This window comes from Meles meles, chromosome 2 (genome assembly GCF_922984935.1).
Source record: "Meles meles chromosome 2, mMelMel3.1 paternal haplotype, whole genome shotgun sequence".
NCBI lineage: Eukaryota > Metazoa > Chordata > Mammalia > Carnivora > Mustelidae > Meles > Meles meles.
The window spans coordinates 26965004-26984263 of record NC_060067.1 but is presented as its reverse complement, the minus strand read 5'-3'; the positions used below and the strand labels follow the sequence as shown (position 1 = coordinate 26984263).

The 19260-nt window shown below is 44.3% G+C and overlaps 1 protein-coding gene across 3 annotated transcripts in view; it reads right to left on the bottom strand.

The window, feature by feature from the left end:
- Positions 1-19260, bottom strand: part of USP46 (ubiquitin specific peptidase 46) — a 57532-nt gene that overhangs the window by 16238 nt on the left and 22034 nt on the right. For all 3 annotated transcript variants that reach the window (XM_045997210.1, XM_045997212.1, XM_045997211.1), the window contains exons 2-5: positions 17122-17202; positions 14443-14656; positions 12811-13040; positions 416-492 (exon numbers count right to left, since the gene is read on the bottom strand). In XM_045997210.1, coding sequence (XP_045853166.1) covers positions 416-492; positions 12811-13040; positions 14443-14656; positions 17122-17202 — 602 coding nt within the window. The remainder of the gene's footprint in view (positions 1-415; positions 493-12810; positions 13041-14442; positions 14657-17121; positions 17203-19260) is intronic.

Sequence of the window (19260 nt, the reverse complement as noted above, 5' to 3'; positions counted from 1 at the left end):
GGAACAGACGGTTCCCCCAATGGTTCTCAACTCAAAAGTACGCAATTTTTCAAATTAGCTTAGAAAGAGTAATGGTAAGCATGGGTAGCGTGTGTTAATCATGTGTGTCAGAGACAAAGAGAAGAGAGAGAGAGACTGATGAAAGCCGAAGCCCACAGCTGTATTAAAGATTAAAACTTATTTTTAAACTTAAGGACTAATGACTTGATCCTCTTTCTTCTCAGCACGATCCTTCTTCTCTAGACCACATATACTTATTTTTAATCTCTCTTGGGAAAGAAGACCTAGAAAATAATAGGATTATATGGCTTTAACTGAAAGGAAGATTACCTCCCAAGGAAATACAGTATCTTCCCCCCACGTATTTACTGGCCTGACCAAAAGCTCAGATCACGATCAGAATTCATGAGGTTACCTCAGACAGTGGGTAATAGATGTATTCTGCTCCACATCGACAGAAAGGTCAAGAAAATCTTCATCTTTGCTACTAACCTGAAGCAAAGAAAAAAGAAAAAAAAAAAAAAGGATTAGGTACAAAATACATAATAGATACAGTAGATAAAATTCTGAACGCTTACAGGCAACTAAAACCCAAAACCGCAGGCGTAGTCATGCGTGGTTTTGTATGCTCACTGGCAACAACTTACACCGAAAACAACCCCATCTAGAGAAAGCCCCAAACTCTCAATGTACCTGTATTCCCGTTCCAGCTTTCATTCAGAACTTTCAATAATTAACACTCAACCAGATTTTGCTTCCTCTCTGTTCATTTTCCCCATCATTTCAAAGTAGGAAGAATCAGACAAGACACCCATAGACCCCAAACTGGCAGAAGGAGAAAAAATGGAAAAAAGACAAGAGACTTCTAAAACTCCCTACTCTGATGGCCGGCGCGGCCTGAAATCACTCACTCAGGAGTGCGTGGGGCCAGGCAGACAACAGGGGTGGGGCTGGAGGTTACACTGGCCGCAGGTGCACCTGTCCCCTCCCCGAGCTGGGGAATGGCCTTCATCAGGTCTTCACGGCAGAGCCGTGCGATCAGCAGGACCCGGAGCAGGCCTGGAGCGCTGGCTCACGCGGGTCACCCTACGGCCGACTGCCCTCGGGAGCCAGCTCACCGGCCCAGCTGTGCCTCGGTGCCTGCAGTTCAGACCACACCAAGCCTGGCTCTCAGACTCGCTCAAGTTCAAAGTTAAAAACGACCAGCATTCCAGCAGTTCACTGGCAAGCCTGGCGTTTTACTTCCTTGCTGTGGGAGGGACAGACTAGCTCAGCAATGACCTTGAAGTGCTCAATCAATTGGCAGGAAAGTGAGAAAACACTCCCTTAAGTGGGACAACTACCCTATGACCCGATACTCCACTGTTAGACCACTTTCTAAAGAAATACTCAGAACGCAGACACAATCTCTTATACTTTCATTACTGCACACAGGAAAGGGTGCGGAGACATACTTTCCAGTTTCATCTCCTGTCTCTGCCACTTAAGCACTGAATGACCGCTGGCCAGTTACTCAGCCTTGCCGTGCCTCAGTCTCCTCATCTATAAAGTGGGGGCAGTAAGAGTAGATATTTCATCAGGTTGTTGTAAAGATAATACATGTAAGGTGCTTTCTCAGTAAGTCGGGGAGGGGTATAAACATTGCAAATGGCCTCAAATGAGTCAAGAGCTGGGAACGGTTTACTACCTGGTGGTATTGTATCACATTAAATTAATACATACGCTATACATCCTTATAGAACTGACTTCCAGTTTTGTATAAAAAAGGCATGTATACATTTACACACACACACACACACACACACGCCCGTACACACATACACACACTTCTTCATTCTGCCTTTTTTTCTTTTTTTGTAAATGGCACTTGTTACTGCTATTGCAGAATGCATGGAAGGCCCAAATCTTCACCACTGCCTACACGGGCTTCTTTGCTGTAGGACTTTAAAGATCCTCTCATCAAGAGATGTGTTTCTGATCCTGATTCTGAGTTCAGCCATACGACCTGCTCTGGCCAGTGGGATGTTAGAGGACATGTCATAAGCAGAAGCTTGAACAAGCACGAACGAAATTGCTCTCTTGCATTTCTGTTGTCACCATAAGCCCAAGCTAGCCCAATGTGTATGTGTGTGTGTGTGTGTGTGTGTGTGTTTTAAGATTTTATTTATTTAAGAAAGTGTGTGCCTAAGAGGTGGGGAGGTGGGAGAGGCAGAGGGAGAGGGAGAAGCAGACACCCCACTGAGCAGGAAGCCCGATGTGGGGCTCGATCTCAGGAACCCCAAGATCATGACGGAAGCCAAAGGCAGCCGCTCAACCGACTGAGCCTCCCAAGGGCCCCCAGGCTGGTCTGCTATGCCCAGGAAGAAGATGAGAGACCCAAGAAAGAGAGCTGTTCTCACCAGGGTGCCCCAGCCAAGCCCAGTCTAGAGCAAAATGCCTAGGCAGCCTGCAGACACGGGAGTGAGCCTGCTGAAATACTAACACACAAGTTCAGCACAGGTCCAGCCTAGACCAGGGGGCCCTGGGCCACCCCAGAGTTGAAGGAATTGTAATAAATGACATTGATTTAAGTCCCAGAGTTTTGGGGTGCTTTGTAACAAAGCAACAGATAACCAATACAATGACTTCATATTATAAATGTCTCGTTTGTATTATTTTACTGTCTGACTCTCCCTCACTAAAATGAAAGACTGGCCCCGGTAATGACAAAGATCTTGCCATTCCTACACTCCTCCAGAAAGCTATGAAACTCAGAGACCTGTAAATACAAGTAGCTATACCTGAAGGTGCTGGAGAACAAACACAGACAGGGAGTGCACACCTGGAGAAGAGCGGCACAGAGTAAGTTCATGGTTTCACAGCCTCCACCTGGGCATCTGGAGGGGAACAAATGCAGTCTGTCTGGTCTTGGAACCAGAAAACTGAGTCTGGGAAACCATGTCTATGGACCACAGGGGTTGGAATCTCAGCAGGTATTCCCAAGTCTGTCTGCTCACGCCTCTGGTTGCCCACTCAACCACCTACACACAGAGGAGACCCAGCAACTCAGGCAGAGACAAAAGGGCCGACCCAAGGTTCAAGCTGCTGCCTAAGAAAGAGATCGGTAGTTTGAATCAGCCAAGGTGGAATCACCTTAACATTAACACTCACTGAAGAAAAATAACAGAACCCAGAGTTGTCTCAAGTTTTATATCCTCCATGTCCTAGATAACATTCAAACTTACAAAATGTGTGAAGACCCAGGAAAATGGGAGACAGTCTTTTACTTTTTTAATTAACACAGAATGTATTATTTGTTTCAGGGTACAGGTCTGTGATTCAGTCTTATAGAATACCCAGTGCTCATTACATCACGTACCCTCCCCAGTGTCCATCACCCAGTTAATAGGAGACATTCTTAAGACAACTGAAACGAGTTCTCAGAGGATGCCGATGTTGAAATTAGCAGACACGATGATTTTTTTTTAGCAGATAAGAAATCTCAGCAGAGAAATAGAAAAAAAAAGAAAGAAAGAAAAAAGAATGAAATGGAAATTCCAGAAGTGAAAAATTAATATACCAGATGGCCTTGACAATGAACTGGAGATGACAAAGGAAAGAAAAAGTGGACTTAAAGACAAATCGACAGAAAATTATCCAAGGAGAATAAAGGAAAAAAAGAAATAAAAATTAACAGATACTCAGAAAACTGTTAGAAAATACCATATTTATAACTGGAGTCTCAAAAGAGGAAAGAGAATAGAGCAGAAAAGCTATTTGGAAAATAATGGCGAAATATTTCCTAATTTGGTGAAAGACATACATGTGTAGGTTCAAGATCCTCAACAAACACCAGGTAGGATAAATACAAAGAAGGTTAGCCAAGGCACATCATAATCAAACTGTAGTAAGTCAAGAGTAATAAGCAAATCTTAAAAACATTGAGAGAAGAATGACATATTACAAAAGAATGGTTCAAGTGGGAGCTGATGTTGCATCAGAAATCATGGGAGGCAGAGACAGAAGGACAACATCTTTAATGTGCCAAAAGAAAAAACTGTCAATAGGCCACAAATTGATCAAGGATGGAGACAAAATAAGGAGAATTCATTATTAAAAGACCTGCACTGCAAATAAAACATTAAAGGAAGTTCTTCAAGCCAAAGGGAAAGGATACCAGACGGAAATCCAGATCCTCAGGAAAGAAGAAACAACAGTGATTTTGACATTGCCCTGTGGGGTTTGTAATATACATAAATGGAATACATACAACAGCTACAGTGTAAGGACACGGTAAGGCAGGGACAGGCAGAAGGAATATGCTCCTGTATGGTTATAAGCTGTTTTATAGGAAACAGTGACATTATTAACTGTATGTGGACCGTGAAGGGTAAGGAATGTATAATATGATCTCTAGAGAAACACCCAAACAATACACACAAATACATATTAAGAGGAAGACTAAAATGGAATTGTTTATACAAATATATATGTATATATGTTAATATTTTTTCAAAAAAAGCAAAGGAAGAGGAACATAAAAACAAAATAATGAGGGGAAATAAATAGAAAACAAATAATAAAGTGGGAGCCCCAAACCCACCCATACCAGTAACTACATTAAACATTAAGGGAATAAACATGAGTGGTGGCCTGAGGCTTGCAACAGAGATTATTGGCTGGGTACAAGGGATTGTACTGGGGTAACAGAAATGTTTTAAATGTTTTAAAACTGGATTATGGATTCCAATAAAAATTAGAAAAAATTAGATTATGATGATAGCTACACAACTCACCAAATTACTTTAAAGATTACTGAAAGAATGAACTTTTGGCATCTAAGCTATATACCAATAAAGCTGTTTTTTTAAAAAGTAAGAGGGGCGCTGGTGCGGCTCGGTCAGTTGAGTGACTGACTCAGGATTTTGGCTCAGGTCATGATCTCATGGGTTGTGAGACAGCCCTGTGTTGTCTTGTCAGGCTCCACACTCAGTGGGGAATCTGTCTGAGATTCTTTCTTCTCCCCATCCCCCAACTCATGGTCTAAGATAAATAAACCTTAAAAAAAAAAAAAAAAAAAGGTGGGGCACCTGGGCAGATGGCTCAGTCAGCTGAGCGGCTAACTCCTGATTTTGGCTCAGGTCATGGTCTCGGGGTCCTGATCAAGCCCTGCACTGGGCTCCATGCTCCGTGGAGAGTCTGCTTCAGGATTCTCTCTCCCTCTCTCTGCCCCTCCCCCTGCTCTCTCTCTCTTAAATAAATAATCTTAAAAAAAAAAAGGTAAAAGGTTCATGAAGCAAAAACTGACAGAATTAGAGGAAGAAAAAAAATTATCCCACAATTGTAGTTAAGCTTTTTTTAAAGTTTATTTACTTGAGAGAGAGACAGGGCATGAGTGGGCGGGGCAGAGGGACAAAGACTCTCAAGCAGACGCCTCGCTGAGCGCCGACCCCAACGAAGGGCTCAGTCTCCCGACCTGAGCTGAAACCAAGAGTCGGACGCGTAATCAACTAAGCTCCCCAGGCGCCCCCTACAATCACAGTTAGGTTATTTTAATACCTCTTTCTCAGCAACTAACAGAAAGACTAGGGGGAAATCAAGGAAAACACGGAAAATCTGAAGAACTCTGTAACTACAAAGTATATATTCTGTTCAACCCAGGGGTTCTCAGCAAGGGAAACTTTTCCTTCCGAGGGACATGGGGCAATGTCTGGGCACATTTCCGCTGTCACCCCCTGGGGGCTGCTACTGGCATCTAGTAGGTACGCTAGATGTTGCAAAGCATCCTGTGACGGGCAGGGCCGGACCCCACAACAAAGAATGATCTGACTTTAAATAGTAAGAGTTCCAAGGTTGAGGGACCTTGTTTTAAAGTACAGTTACCGGGATTATCCACGTGTTGGGATACAAAACATGTCACCGTAAATTTTAAAAGACTGAAACAATACAGAGTATATTCCCTAGCCACTCGGAATTAAATCTGAAGTCTATCAAATTAAGCTCTCTAGGAAAGTCCTAAATAATTGCAAGTTAAAGAACATACTTCTAAGTAATACATAGATCATGGGGAAAAAAGCACAAGAAAAATTAGAAAACATTTTGAACTAACAACAAAGAAAAATCAGAATTTGTGGGATGCGGCTAAAGCAGTGCTTAAAGGAAAACATGTAGCTTTAAATGTGCATATTTGGTAAACAGAAGAGCAGGGACTACTTTTTCTGTTTTGTTTTGTTTTTTTAAGATTTAATTAATTTATTTATTTAACAGGGAGCAAGAGAGCACAAGTGGGCAGAGCAGCAGGCAAAGGGAGAGGGAGACGCAGGCTCCCTGCTGAGCAGGGAGCCTGATGTGGGGCTCGATCCCAGGACCCTGGGATCATGACCAGAGCCGAAGGCAGTCACTAAATCGACTAAGCCACCCAGGCAACCCTTCTGTTTGTTTAAAATGCTATATCCGTTTTGCATAAAATAATTTCCAGCATTTAGTGGGGACCAAATAAATATTTACTAAATGTATGACTGTGTAACTGAACAAATGGAAAGATTTCTAATGCCAACGGTGGCATCTGGATAGCAGAATTACAAATGATTTCTTTTTATACATTCCTGTGTCCGATTTGTAAAAGATAATCCGTAGGCATTGTATTTTTTAATGAGTAAAACTTTTTAAACCTAAATGGTCCTTCTCTAGCAGAAAATAAAAGGATCAGAGCCAACTGAAGTCCTATATAACTTAGAGAGCAAAGAGGATCAGGTTCTAGGAAAGCTTTTACAGAAGTGTGCAAAGACAAAGAAACATTGTCTCCTGCTGGACACAAATCTTTTCTTAATTATTCTAGGGAAGGGAAAAAGGTACAAACCTAATTAACTGAATGAAAAAAGTTACTGTAACTTCCCCTAGTGCCCAATGTAAACTGCTTCCAGAATTTAGAGTGTGAGCAAACACCGCTCAGGGAGATCACCCCCTTGGCGGATTTGAATACAGGGCTCTAAACCCTTCCATTATGATTTTTCTCCCCCCCGACTCAGAATGATACAGTCAAAAACAACGGGTGATAGAGCAATTTTTTTTTTTCTATTTCTTTTTTGCCTTTCTGTCTCCCCAGAAAGCTGCCAGATAATGAAACCATTTTCTTCCCACACACAAGGATCTCATTCTGGTCTAAGTGAAAATACAGCTTGTCTCCAAGGAAACATATATGTCACTAAGACTCCAATACTCTCAGCAAGCAAGGGCTACATCTTATTCTTTCTTCTCCCCAGTTCTGGGCATGGAGTTCCCCCAAAACTAGCTTAAAAGGTATCTAGGAAAATTAAGTGACCTTACCTGTTCTTCCTTTTATTTAATTAATTACAAATCAACTAATAGGGCAAATTAGTATGCAGGACATACATACAAATCACGAGCTTTCCGCAGGTCCTGAGTAATTAACACCATGTTCAAATGTGTTTCGAATCCCCAGACTCCTTTCCCTGGTGCAGCAGAAAAGGCGGCCAGGCGGCTGTTGCACGATGATCAGCCAGGAACTGAAAATGTGCTCTCGGAGCGGTGTGGCAGAGCAGCGGGCTTAGGAAGGCGGGAACGACAGCCCACCTGAGGGACTAAGAGTCAAGGCTCAGTGATCTTACCCGGGAACATCGCCCATCCTCACTCCACGTCTCCAAAGAGCTCAGAAGCTCTACTAAATCCATTTTAACCTCTGCAAATGCAGCAAGGAGGAGCCATACAATTGGCACTTAATAAAGCAGCTCCTTAGACCGACTTTGGCTCCAGTGACAGGTTTAAATGTGCCTTAAAGCCTCCAGGAAGCACTAAAAGCCACAGGTTTGCAAAGCAGAAACTCAGCTTACATGGAAAGGGGGGAAATTAACAACCACCACCACAACAAAATTAAGCTCCAAGTGGCAATCTTAGGAACCATGGGAGGAACAGCCGAAGGAGCACCGAGGCTAGGCTGGGAAGTCCCCATGCTGCAACCCTGAAGTGCCCTGATCAAGGTTACATGGGCAAGTGTGCACTGAATTACCCCCTTAAAATAGTCTCTGCAAGTGTACTGCAGAGTGAAACTGTTCGTCTCCATAAATCGCTCAGCTGACATTTGCACTGCAATCACAAGCAACATTTACAAAGGGTGAGACCAAGAAGAAAAAAACTCGTGTTTCCGGAAAGCATGAAGGCTGGCACAAAGAGCCCTGCACAACGGCAGGAACCGGTGGGTGAGCTGGCTATGGTGGCAAGGCCCCCTGCTCCCCCAGGGGCTAACGTGCAGCTCAGGACCTCGAGCAGCGGAATCCCACTGTGAGATTGCACGCTGCCACAGAAGCGCCATCTAAAGGCTGTTTGCCTTGGGCTGGACATTACTCAAGGGGGGACCCATATGTCTCACTCTGTGAAGGAAAACTTAAATGTTAGGTCTTCTTTTACGCTAAGTCCTCAAAAACAGCCTGCAGACTGTGTATTTTCTTCGAAAGTAGCGGGCCTGCCTAACAATTAGAGCTTTCTAAAAATGGAATGCTTCGCCAGGAGATTGAGTTCCCCATCTCTGGCCAGAGGACAGCAGATGCTGGTGACCGACGGGCTGGGATGTCACAGAAGGGACGCAGGCACCGGCAGGGAAGGATTGGATGACTCCTAGGAACCCATCCAGTTAAAGGATCTAAGAAATGGAGGTGATAACCTAAGTAGCTCCGAGGAGAAAACTCCTGCCTCAAGTCTAATCCCTTGAAGAGACAAAAAAATACAGGAGCGCCCGGGTGGCTCAGTGGGTTAAGCATCCGCCTTCAGCTCTGGTCATGATCCCAGGGTCCTGGGATCGAGCCCCATGATGGACTCCCTGTTCAGCAGGGAGTCTGCTTCTCCCTCTGCCTTTCCCTCGCTCATGCTCTCTTTCTTTCAAATAAATAAAGTCTTAAAAAAATAAAAAATTACAGGTTTTTCAGAGTGTGCCATCCTCCATAAAGACGGACTCATACATTCGCTCTTACTTCCACAAAGCAAGTATTTTTAATGGCTGGAATCCCATTATAACAAGCAGCAGAGGGAGAGGGAGAAGCCCTGAGATCATGACCCGAGCTGAAGGCAGATACTTAACTGGCTAAGCCACCCAGGCGCCCCGCCATCACCCCAAAGTTTTGAAGGGAATCTCTGGGCCCAGGTGTCACACGTGAGGGTACCCCTCCAGGAACGTAACAGGCTGGTGAGAGTTTCTGCCACACAACTATTTGAGGGCGCATTATTTGCATTTGTTGGGATCGAATAACCTGTTCACAGATAAAAAAAGAAACTACAGATGTGACTAAGCCTCTCGTGTGAGCCTTCCTGAAAACTCCTACCGAGTTTTCCACAGGATGGCTTTAGTAACCACGTTAATTTCCGTGACAGCCGAAAGGACCGGCCAGCTACACCGTCTGCTGCGGGATTCCTGGCCAGCCACAGAAACGCGCCGCCCCAGTGTTCTGGCTCTGGTGCCATAACCTCACAGGGGACTCTGGACTGCTCCTTCACACCATTTGACAACTGTCACGACAAAACTCACTGTTCCTTTTGTTGTTAAGGTCGCCTTCCACGTCCAAGTTCCAGAAAGGCAAGGCTCTCGCTGTATCCTCGGTATCCGTGCTTTTACGCAGCAGGTTGAGGGGGGTGGGGGGAGGGGTACTTACAGAACGAAAGTCACAGCCACCATATTACCCAAAGTGAAGCCATGTAAGAATAGTAGGTATAGACAACAATGTGGAGAAATAATGAGCATACGCTCCATGTGTAAAACGGGACAAGAAGTTTTCTGATAAGCATACCATAGGACCTAAAAAATATATATAGAGAAAAAAATATATATATGTAGATTATGTACACTGGATGATATGAATTGGAATGTTCGTAGCAGCATTGCTCATGGCTGCCCCAAACTGGAAAGAACCAAATATCCACCAACAGTGAGATGAACTAGTGGACTGGCCCCTATTCGTGCGTGGACTACTATACAGCAATGAAAATGAATGACGAAATCCCGCAATAGCACAACTGAATCTCACAAGGGACATGCGACAGAAACGCAAAACCAAAACACAGTACACGGAAGAATACTGAATGTATTATTTCATTCACATGAAGACAAAAGACAAGCCAAACTGAATGATGCATTTGAGTTGCAAGTTCACCAAATACTCAATAAAATAAGTCACAAGTTCACCAAATATTCAAAGAACAGACGGACTGTTATGAGTTGGACAGGAGAGTAACACGGAGGAAGGAAGAGAAAGGGCAGAAAATCCAGCAAGAAGTTACTGCAATTGAGCTGAGATGGGCAGTCAGAGCTAGCGGGGAGGGGCAGTGAGCCAGGGCGTGAGCCGTGGGGACTGAGAGAAGAGGAGGGTGGAGAAGAGACACAACACGCAGAACCTGACGGAGCAGGTTCAAGAGCTGAGGTGGAGACGGTGCCAAGGAACGAAACCTCCCTTACTAAAAAGTGGGAAGAAAGAAAAAAAAAAGACCATAAATCTGCAAATTATAATATTTACAATATAGATCTGATTTTGGTGTTTAAAAGGGAGTAAAGTTGGGCGAAAAATACATTCGGTATCAAGAAGAATAAAAAACCGCAGTGGATTTAAAACACATTAAATGCTAAAAGTCACGAGTTCATCACAAAACAGGAAAACGAAGAAGGAAAAGGAGGTGAAGTAGTCCACGAGGTCTAGCAATGCTGAGGAAGTGGTAAAAAAAGATGAACTAAGGCAAAGATGTATACGGCAGTCTCTAGAGTAAACGCTAAGAGAATCTGGGACTAACAATACCGCAGATGCACAAATAAAGAAATAAATAAATAGTATCACAGATACAAAAGGCGGCAAGAAAGGAAAAGGAATATAAAACAGGAGGGTTCAGTACAGACAGAGTAGGACGGCAGAAACATACTGCCATTTTACTGTACCTGTTAATGCCACAGGATGCTTCCAGAATGTGGGAAATTCTACAGGACAAACATGATTTCTTCAATAACTAAACTGCAAGGAAAAAAGGAAGGGAGGGGGAGCAGTGGGTGGGAACTTCTAGACTGAGACAGAAGTGCCGGGAGGCAGTGTGTGAATGATGTTTAGATCCTTATGTGAATGAACCAACTGCTAAAAAAAAAAAAAATGGCATAATCAGAAAAACCTGAACACTAAGGGAATAACGATGTAAAGGAGTTATTTTTAGGTGTGATAATGGTAAAGTACTTTTGTTTAAAAAAAAAAAGATGTCTTACCTTTTAGAGATCTCTAACAAAGTGGTGAAGAAACTATAAATGAAATGATGAGTTTTCTGAGATTTGCTTAAAAATGACCAGGTTGGCCAGGGTGGGGGAGGAGGCAAGAAGCAAGGAATGATCGAGATGGGCCGGCGTGTTAACAGTCGTCGTAACGCCCACATGGGATTTACTCTACTCTTCTACTTCTGTACTCATTTGGATTTTACTGGAAGATAAAATATAAAGGGACAGAAGGAAAAGGGAGGGAGGAAAGATCTCTAGATAGAAAAGTATGTGTAGAAAATGTTTTGGCAGGATATATCTCAAAATGTTCAAGCGGATCTCTCTGGGCAAATGTGATCACAATTTTTAGAAAATGTTACAAATTCATCATCTCGGGGTGGGGAGATCACTGGTAACTTTTACTCTCTTCTTTCTCTTTTTGCTTGGCTGTATTTTCTAGCTGTTTCTACAATGAACAAATCAGAATGTTGATTCAAAAACTGTTTAAAAGGACAGGAGAAAGACTGCCAAAAAAAACAAAGAGCCTCCCACTCAAATCCACATTTCTTAATCATTTCTGGGTCCTAGTTTCTTTGCAGAAACTAATGAGAGGTACTCTCTCGCTCCTCCGGAAAGATGCACAGTCCTACAGAATTTTTCTGAGCGATGTGAAGAAACGGAGAGATTGCTAATGAACTCAGAGACTTGCTATGTTGTTAGCAGTTACGGTACATAACAAGAACTGACAATTCATTGCACATTTGCTACGTGCCAAGCACAGGCACGCAGGCTCTGTTTGCTTTCCAACTATTAACTCATTTCATCCTCCCGAACGACGCGATGACATGGGTGCTCTCATCGTACCCAATTTATAGATGAGGAGACCGAAGACAGAGAGGCTGAATAATAAATATGCCCAGGGTCCCATAACTAAGGCATGGCAGAACCGGCATAGGAACTCAGCAGCCTGGATCTAAAGTGGGCTTTTAACCACCGAATGATGAGGCCACTCACAGGGTTAAATCAAAGACACCAAGCAAACGTGACATCCTGAGTCATTCGTGCTCTGGAGACCGTGTCTTCGAATTCAACTACAGGAAGAGCCTACTGTGTGCCAGACTCATCCAAACACACGAGCCCCCCCCACCCTTCCCCGGCCCCGGCAACAGCACTGGGAGGGACTCGCCTGCACGCCCAGCGAACTGTGGCAGAATCAAAAGCCAAGCTCGGCTTCCAACTGCAAGTTCACCAACTGTAAGTTGGGGGGATGGTTTGGTCTACATCTCACATGACCTCTGAGCGACCAAAACCTTTTCAAGGTAACTGGTGAAGGTCAATTCACGGACCCTCCAATCTGCCCATGATGCACAGCAATTCAGTTTTTGAGATTTTCCCCTCATCCGTCTGCTTTAGCCAGCTGAGACACCCTGGATGGGGATACGCTTCTCAAAGTTTGCCCCCGGGGCTCACAGACATCAGCAGAATCGTCCGCACCTGCTGCAGGCAACTGCCAGGTGCTACAGCCCACAGCACACGCATGCCCGACAGAGCCTGGACAAACAGGCCCACGCCAGCTCCACGAACACCCTCCCAGTGCTTACAGTTTCACAGTTCAAGCATCGAGTTTCATTGGTCAGCGTTCCCTGAAAAATCTCATGGACCCAGGTGAGTTCCGGTTTATTACTCTCTGCAGGTTCATTCATGTTGCCATTTTTTAACTTTCCGTTTTGTTTTTCCTGTTTCTTCTCTTCCTGCAGGATGTCCGCAATGGTGTTTAGCAAATAATTTAAAAACTCATGAGCATCCTGCTGCATGTAGTTATCAAAGAGATCTGGAAAAGAGAGGGTCATTAGTTCGATCTCCGGTTCTCGAAAAGCAAACACAAAACGCTTCATTTTACGTGCACACTTTAATTTTCACACTGAAATGTCAACTGGACAGGTATCACATATATCCATCTCTATCCTGCAACTTTAACGGGTAAACTTTAGAAGAAGTTTGTTCTTTATCCTTTTTTCTACCGCCCACCAAGAACTACACTCCCCCTAGCTCCCTAAAGTCATCCCATATATAAAATGCAACCAGAATTTTTATCCTACAGAAAACCCCAGAAATTACTTCATACGCTCCCTGATAAAATATCGATACTTAATCTGATGTGACCGCCAACGATCCATTATTCATCCTGCAATTTATCTAGAGCAACTGGGGTCTCTTCCCAAAGATCATCTTAAACCCTGGCCCAGACTGGAAGCAGCTTAGAGGAAACACATATGGGAGATGGGGGATCCCTGTATCTGAGAGAGTTCTGAAACCACATACAAAGGATTCCAGAAGCCTACTGCTGCTCCCTGCCATAAGGACAAACAATCAGGAGGCGAACGCAGCTGGAAAACTTCATTATTAATCATGTTCGCGACGAGCCTCGGGAGTGCTCCGCTTCCTGCTCCGATTATTTTTATTCTGGTACATATACACTACAACAACTTTAAAAGACAGCAATCAAATTAAATGAGACTTTATAAAACAAACATCTGATTAACTGTGCAAGTCTGCTGCAGTAAGGCTGGAATCTAGGATAAACACAAGTTGCTGTATCAACTATTTCTAGTCTTAGAAATTACCAATGTGAAGCTTCCGGAACAAGCTCATCTCTACTACCACTTTTCCCGAAAAAGAAGATAGATAAACCAGGGAAAAAAAAAAATCAGGTGACAGGACATTTTAATAATATAAAGATTCCAATTTAATATCCTTCAATTGTCTTAGGCAAAAGTCGGAGGTATTCTTTTTAAAACAGCAAGGCTCTGATTAGAAGATATACTTCACTTTAATCACTTATGACAAGTTTACGTGAGTGCTATTTTATTCGATTATTGCACCAACCTATGTATTCCTATCAGCGTTCTGCTTACAAGGCTGCCTTGGGCAATTTCTCTCTCACAAAGGTCCTACCCAGAAAAAACAACTCCCAAGGTGGAACAAAGAAAAAACCATTCCAAAATGGAACGATAAATCTGAATTTATATGCATGTTTTTTAATGCAGATTTATTTTATGTTAACAGGGCGAAAATGGAGAATTACATCTTCTTCTTTTTTTTTTAAAGTGAATTTCGAGTTGGCCAGACTCTTTTTCCCTTTAAAAAAAAAAAAAAAAGGCAGAGGGGAGAGTCCTTTGGGGGAGCCACAGAACGATGAATTCGTAGTTTGGACCCTTAAACCCAGGACTCACCGTTCTCTTTCCTCAGCCGCGAGATGAACTTCTTTGGTGGGATCACGCCAACCTTCTTCTTCTGCGTGGCGATGCTGTGGAAGAGGTCTGCCAGGCACGTCAGTAAGTTTTCCTTCTTTTTTTGCTGGGCCTTGTATGCCAGCACATTCTCCCGGAACGGCCGGCAGAAGTACAAGGCCTGCAGCACGGAGTTACAGTAGCACGTGTTTCCGAACTGCCGAGGGACAATAGGGCCACTTCAGCTCACGGTCCGCAGGAGCCCGCCCTCCGGGAACCAGCCCAGATCCCCCAGGGGCAGCGTCCTGCTCACCACGTGAGAGACTAGCAAACCACTCGCCACACTGGGGACTATCTGAGCACCAGGGAAAGGAATGAAATTTACATCCACCTGGGCCTCTCCAGCCCATAAAAGTCCCTAAAATGGTATGAGCTTTGGTTAAAAAAAAAAAAAAAAAATCTAAGGAGACCTTGTGGTGCTTAAAAGAGGGGTGGGAAGAAAAATGGACATAATATGGCGACCCGGGCAAGTAGCTAAGAGAGGTCCCATTGCAACACATGGAAACCACTAGGACAGAAAAGAAAAATCCACATCAGAAAGAAACCCAGGAACTAGGAACCATTTAGCTCAGGTGAAATAACCTTAACTCCATGGGAACTTGCTTTAGTTTTTCTCTGTCAAGATTCTAGCGCCCCTGCTCATCACTTCAGAACACAGGTCCTCACTTGCTCCAGAGCAACAGAGGCAAAGAGGGGTCCCCCCTAGGTCATCCCACCAGCCTCTTCCCCCCCAGCTCTGTCTGGTTTCTGCCAAGATGGCAAGTGTCCCAACACGACAGCACTCGGTTCCTGCTCTGCTACATACTCACATGAGGACCCACACCATAATATTTTGTTCCTCTCAAGAACCACGGACACTCAGATTATGATCAAAGAGGGAAAATGCCAGCGTCTCACTGGTTTTCCACAGACTGCGACTCCGTGGCAGAACACAGCCGGGACTATCGCTATCCCTTCAGAGTTTTCCACACACAGGAAAACGAAAAGGGAAAAATTTAAAGAAATCACAAGATTAATAACATAGATTTCAAGACGCTGTGTAAGACTAAAATAGAACATGAACATCGTCTCAAGACTGGTTGTTGGCTGGTGTGCCATTTTCCCGAGAGTGAAACAGATGCTCCGCCATCTTAATGTGACATTTCCACGTGTGCGAAGATAGAACATTTCCTATTTTTACACACTTTCATCTACTTTGACACAATTATGTAACAGGAGACAAACCTCTTTTTAAAGAGAAGCTGGAACTTTCATGAATTACCATTCGAAGTGAACATAAATGAAGCTATTAATATCATTTAATCTCACAACGCTTCCACAAACTAGGAAATGGCCTTCATTCTTTTCTCCCCATTCGTATATTCCCTAGCTAAGGCAGAATTTCTTACAACTTGAGGAACTATCTTCACAGAGCTAAGCAGAGGCCTGTGCATAATGACTAGAAAAAGCTAATAAAATTAGGAGTCAGCGTTTCGCCCACACAACACCCTATATTCCCGTGCATCCTCTGCCCTTCAACTCACTGCCTTGTCCTAACCTAGACACTCTTCAGTAACGCTTGGTGCCAAGCAGGGGATGACTCCCGGGAAAGAAAAGGAACTAACATTCACGGAGTGTCCACCGTCTGTTTCAGACTCCCGTCAGGATCTTCACTAGGAGGTCACCGATCCTTCACTATACCCACGAAATAGAGGTCACATGATCTCCACTTTACAGCTGGGGAAATGGAGGCTCAGAGAGGCCAAGTGACTTGCTCGAGACTACATAGCTCGTAAATAGGACATGCACGATTTAGACTTGGTCCGTATTACTTCGAAGCCAACATTCTTTCCATGAGCCACACGTGGCATTCACTCACTGAGAACATTTCCAGCTTCCCCAGTGGAAATTACGACTTGCAACACGTGGGTATGGGCAGGTTCTGCTCAGAGCCGTTGTTTCCAAAAACCGGGTACTTAGGAGTTAACACCTGGTGTGTGGAAAACCTCCGTGCCAGAGGGAGAAGGATCGGGTGAGGAAGAAAGCTCACAAGGGTAGCGGGTAATACGGCCTTAGTACTCAGGATCAACTTACCAAGGAAGCAGAGCCCGCCAAGCGTAGCCACACACAAGGGAGCCACTGCCGAGCACAGACAAAATAGGGCCAAGGAATTCTGCGATCCACGGGTCCCGGTTCTCCCCCCACGACCCACCCCTGTTTTAAGTACCACCATCAACTTATATGGTTAAACAGTTACTGGGGATGAGCTGGAAACACCTTTAACGCTCTGGCTGTACTGACGCGGACTGAAACGGAGACTGCCCAAGGCGCTCGTCCAGATGATATGAGCAGATCTGGACATAAAGTCTAACAAAACTGCTCCAAAAGTTATGTGTACAAAGGAAATTGTGTAAGTGGGGGGGGGGATGAGAATCCAACCCAACAAGGCAGTAATTACACCCTTTTTCTGGGACAACTGATACTTTTAAAAACTGGACTAAACTTCTCCCTTCCCAACATGTGCCATTCCTAGGAGCTAAGGCATGTGAACAATTTTAAAAATCGGTAGTAAGGAAAACTACCGTTAAGTTGCTTCAAATGCTCCCAAACATTTGATAAAAATAATAACTTTTGAATACTTACGTTGACCAATCCAAAGTAGTGTTCATTGATTGGAAACTGCTCTGGACCAATGTCTTTTTCCAGAGCAGAGGCATTGGTGCCCTGAAAGAGAAAAAGAAAAGTTCTGTTGTAGGTAAAATGGACAACAGACTCTTAAGAGAGTCCACTGTTGATCCCCAGGTCCTCATGGTGGTTGGTGATGTTCCTGCTAAGAAAAAATGTGTCAGAAGTAAATCAGCAAATGAATTAATAATGTCAGCCTTATTCTTCCCCTCATCCAACCTAATCATCCCTCAAACCTGTTCTACTTGGCTTCGATGATCTTCTAACAGGACAGTTCATCTGAAATAGGCAAAGAAGCAAACTATCCTTAAGAACTCGTGAATAAAACATATTTAAGCTCGACAGCTTTTATAATACTTAGTGGTCTAACGATTCATATCACCACTCTCAAAGTCCATTGCTCCGTTCTGATGAAGACTTACTGTGCACCCACTATGTGCCAGGCACTGTTCTAGGCAGTAGCACTGCAACAGTGAACGAAACAGACAAGGAAGCCCACTCTCACGGAGCTCACTTTTTAGCGGATAAAGATAGCCGGAAAGGAAAAGCAAATATGCTAGGCAATATACTGGAAAGTGGTGAGTGCAGTGAAGAAAAATAAAGTCGGAAATGAGGGTGTGGACCTCAGGGAGGAGGGGTGGAGGAGAGGTACGGAGGCAGGGTGGAGTGTGGACAGTTAACGCTTTCAATGGGGTGGTCGGGGGTGGGGGGGGGGTCTTACCTGGGAAAGTGAAATGTCCAAGGAATATCGTGAATAAGGGAGCAATACCCTTTAAAACCCAACACTTCCCAAATGCATCAAATTAGTAAGTCAAGTTTAACGCTCCAACAAGATGGTGGGAAGTTACTGGGTAGTCCCACTATGTGCCGGGGACTGTGCTATTGACTCTCACAACGATCCTACAGGTAAGTACTATCAGAACCCCCACTTAACAAACAGGAACATAAGGTTTACAAGTTGAAAATCTGCCCAAGGACCACAGCCTGTAAGTGGCAGAGCTGGGACTTGAACCCAGGAGTCACAGTTGGGAGCCCACGATCAAATGCTACGAGAGCAGCCACATGGAACAAACTGCTAAGAGCCAAGTGGCCACAGCGATACCACACCGATCCCCAAAGGCCCAGATGAGTCTGCTGGGATGAGGAAGTGACCAAAGTTCTACACAGTTGGGCGGGGGCGGGGGCGCACAGCAGATCAGGCTCACCATCATTCTACAGCCTTCTCATGCCCTCAGGCTACCATAGAAGACTCCCCTCACAGAATCCCAAAGATGGGGAGATACGTATTATAGAAAGGAAGAGACACCATTATGTTTTATAATAAATAAATTTGCTGCTGCTACTTATTTTTTTTTAAGATTTTATTTATTTATTTGTCAGGCAGAGATCACAAGTAGGTAGAGAGGCAGGCAGAGAGAGAGGAGGAAGCAGGCTCCCTGCTGAGCAGAGAGCCCGATGCGGGGCTCGATCCCAGGATCTGGGATCATGACCTGAGCCGAAGACAGAGGCTTTAACCCACTGAGCCACCCAGGCGCCCCATATTTTTGATTCATACAATCAGCATCTCCTCTCACAGGAAGAAATGGCCAACTGGTAGGCCAAGAACCAGTCGAAATGTCGCCTGTCAACAAGAAATGTTAAACGGCAAACAACCCAATTTTAAGAAAAGAGAACCACAGCAGAAATGGCAATTCCATCCCCTTGTCATAATATCCTTTGTTTTCCCATGTCCTCTAGGTCCACTATACGGCCCACAACTCTGAATTCCTTTTCCTGTCTTTTGAGACTTTGAGTTTGGTGGTCGTGTGTGTGTGTGTGTGTGTGTGTGTGTGTGTGTGTGTAGTTTTCACCACCTTTCATAATAACGTAACCCCATATATAATGCCGAATCTTTTATTTTTTTTAATATTTTATTTATTTATTTGACAGAGAGAGATCACAAGTAGGCCTAGAGGCAGGCAGAAAGAGAGAGGGAAGCAGGCTCCCTGCTGAGCAGAGATTCTGACATAGGGCTCGATCCGAGGACCCTGAGATCATGACCTGAGCCGAAGGCAGAGGCTTAACCCACTGAGCCACCCAGGCGCCCCAACGCCGAAT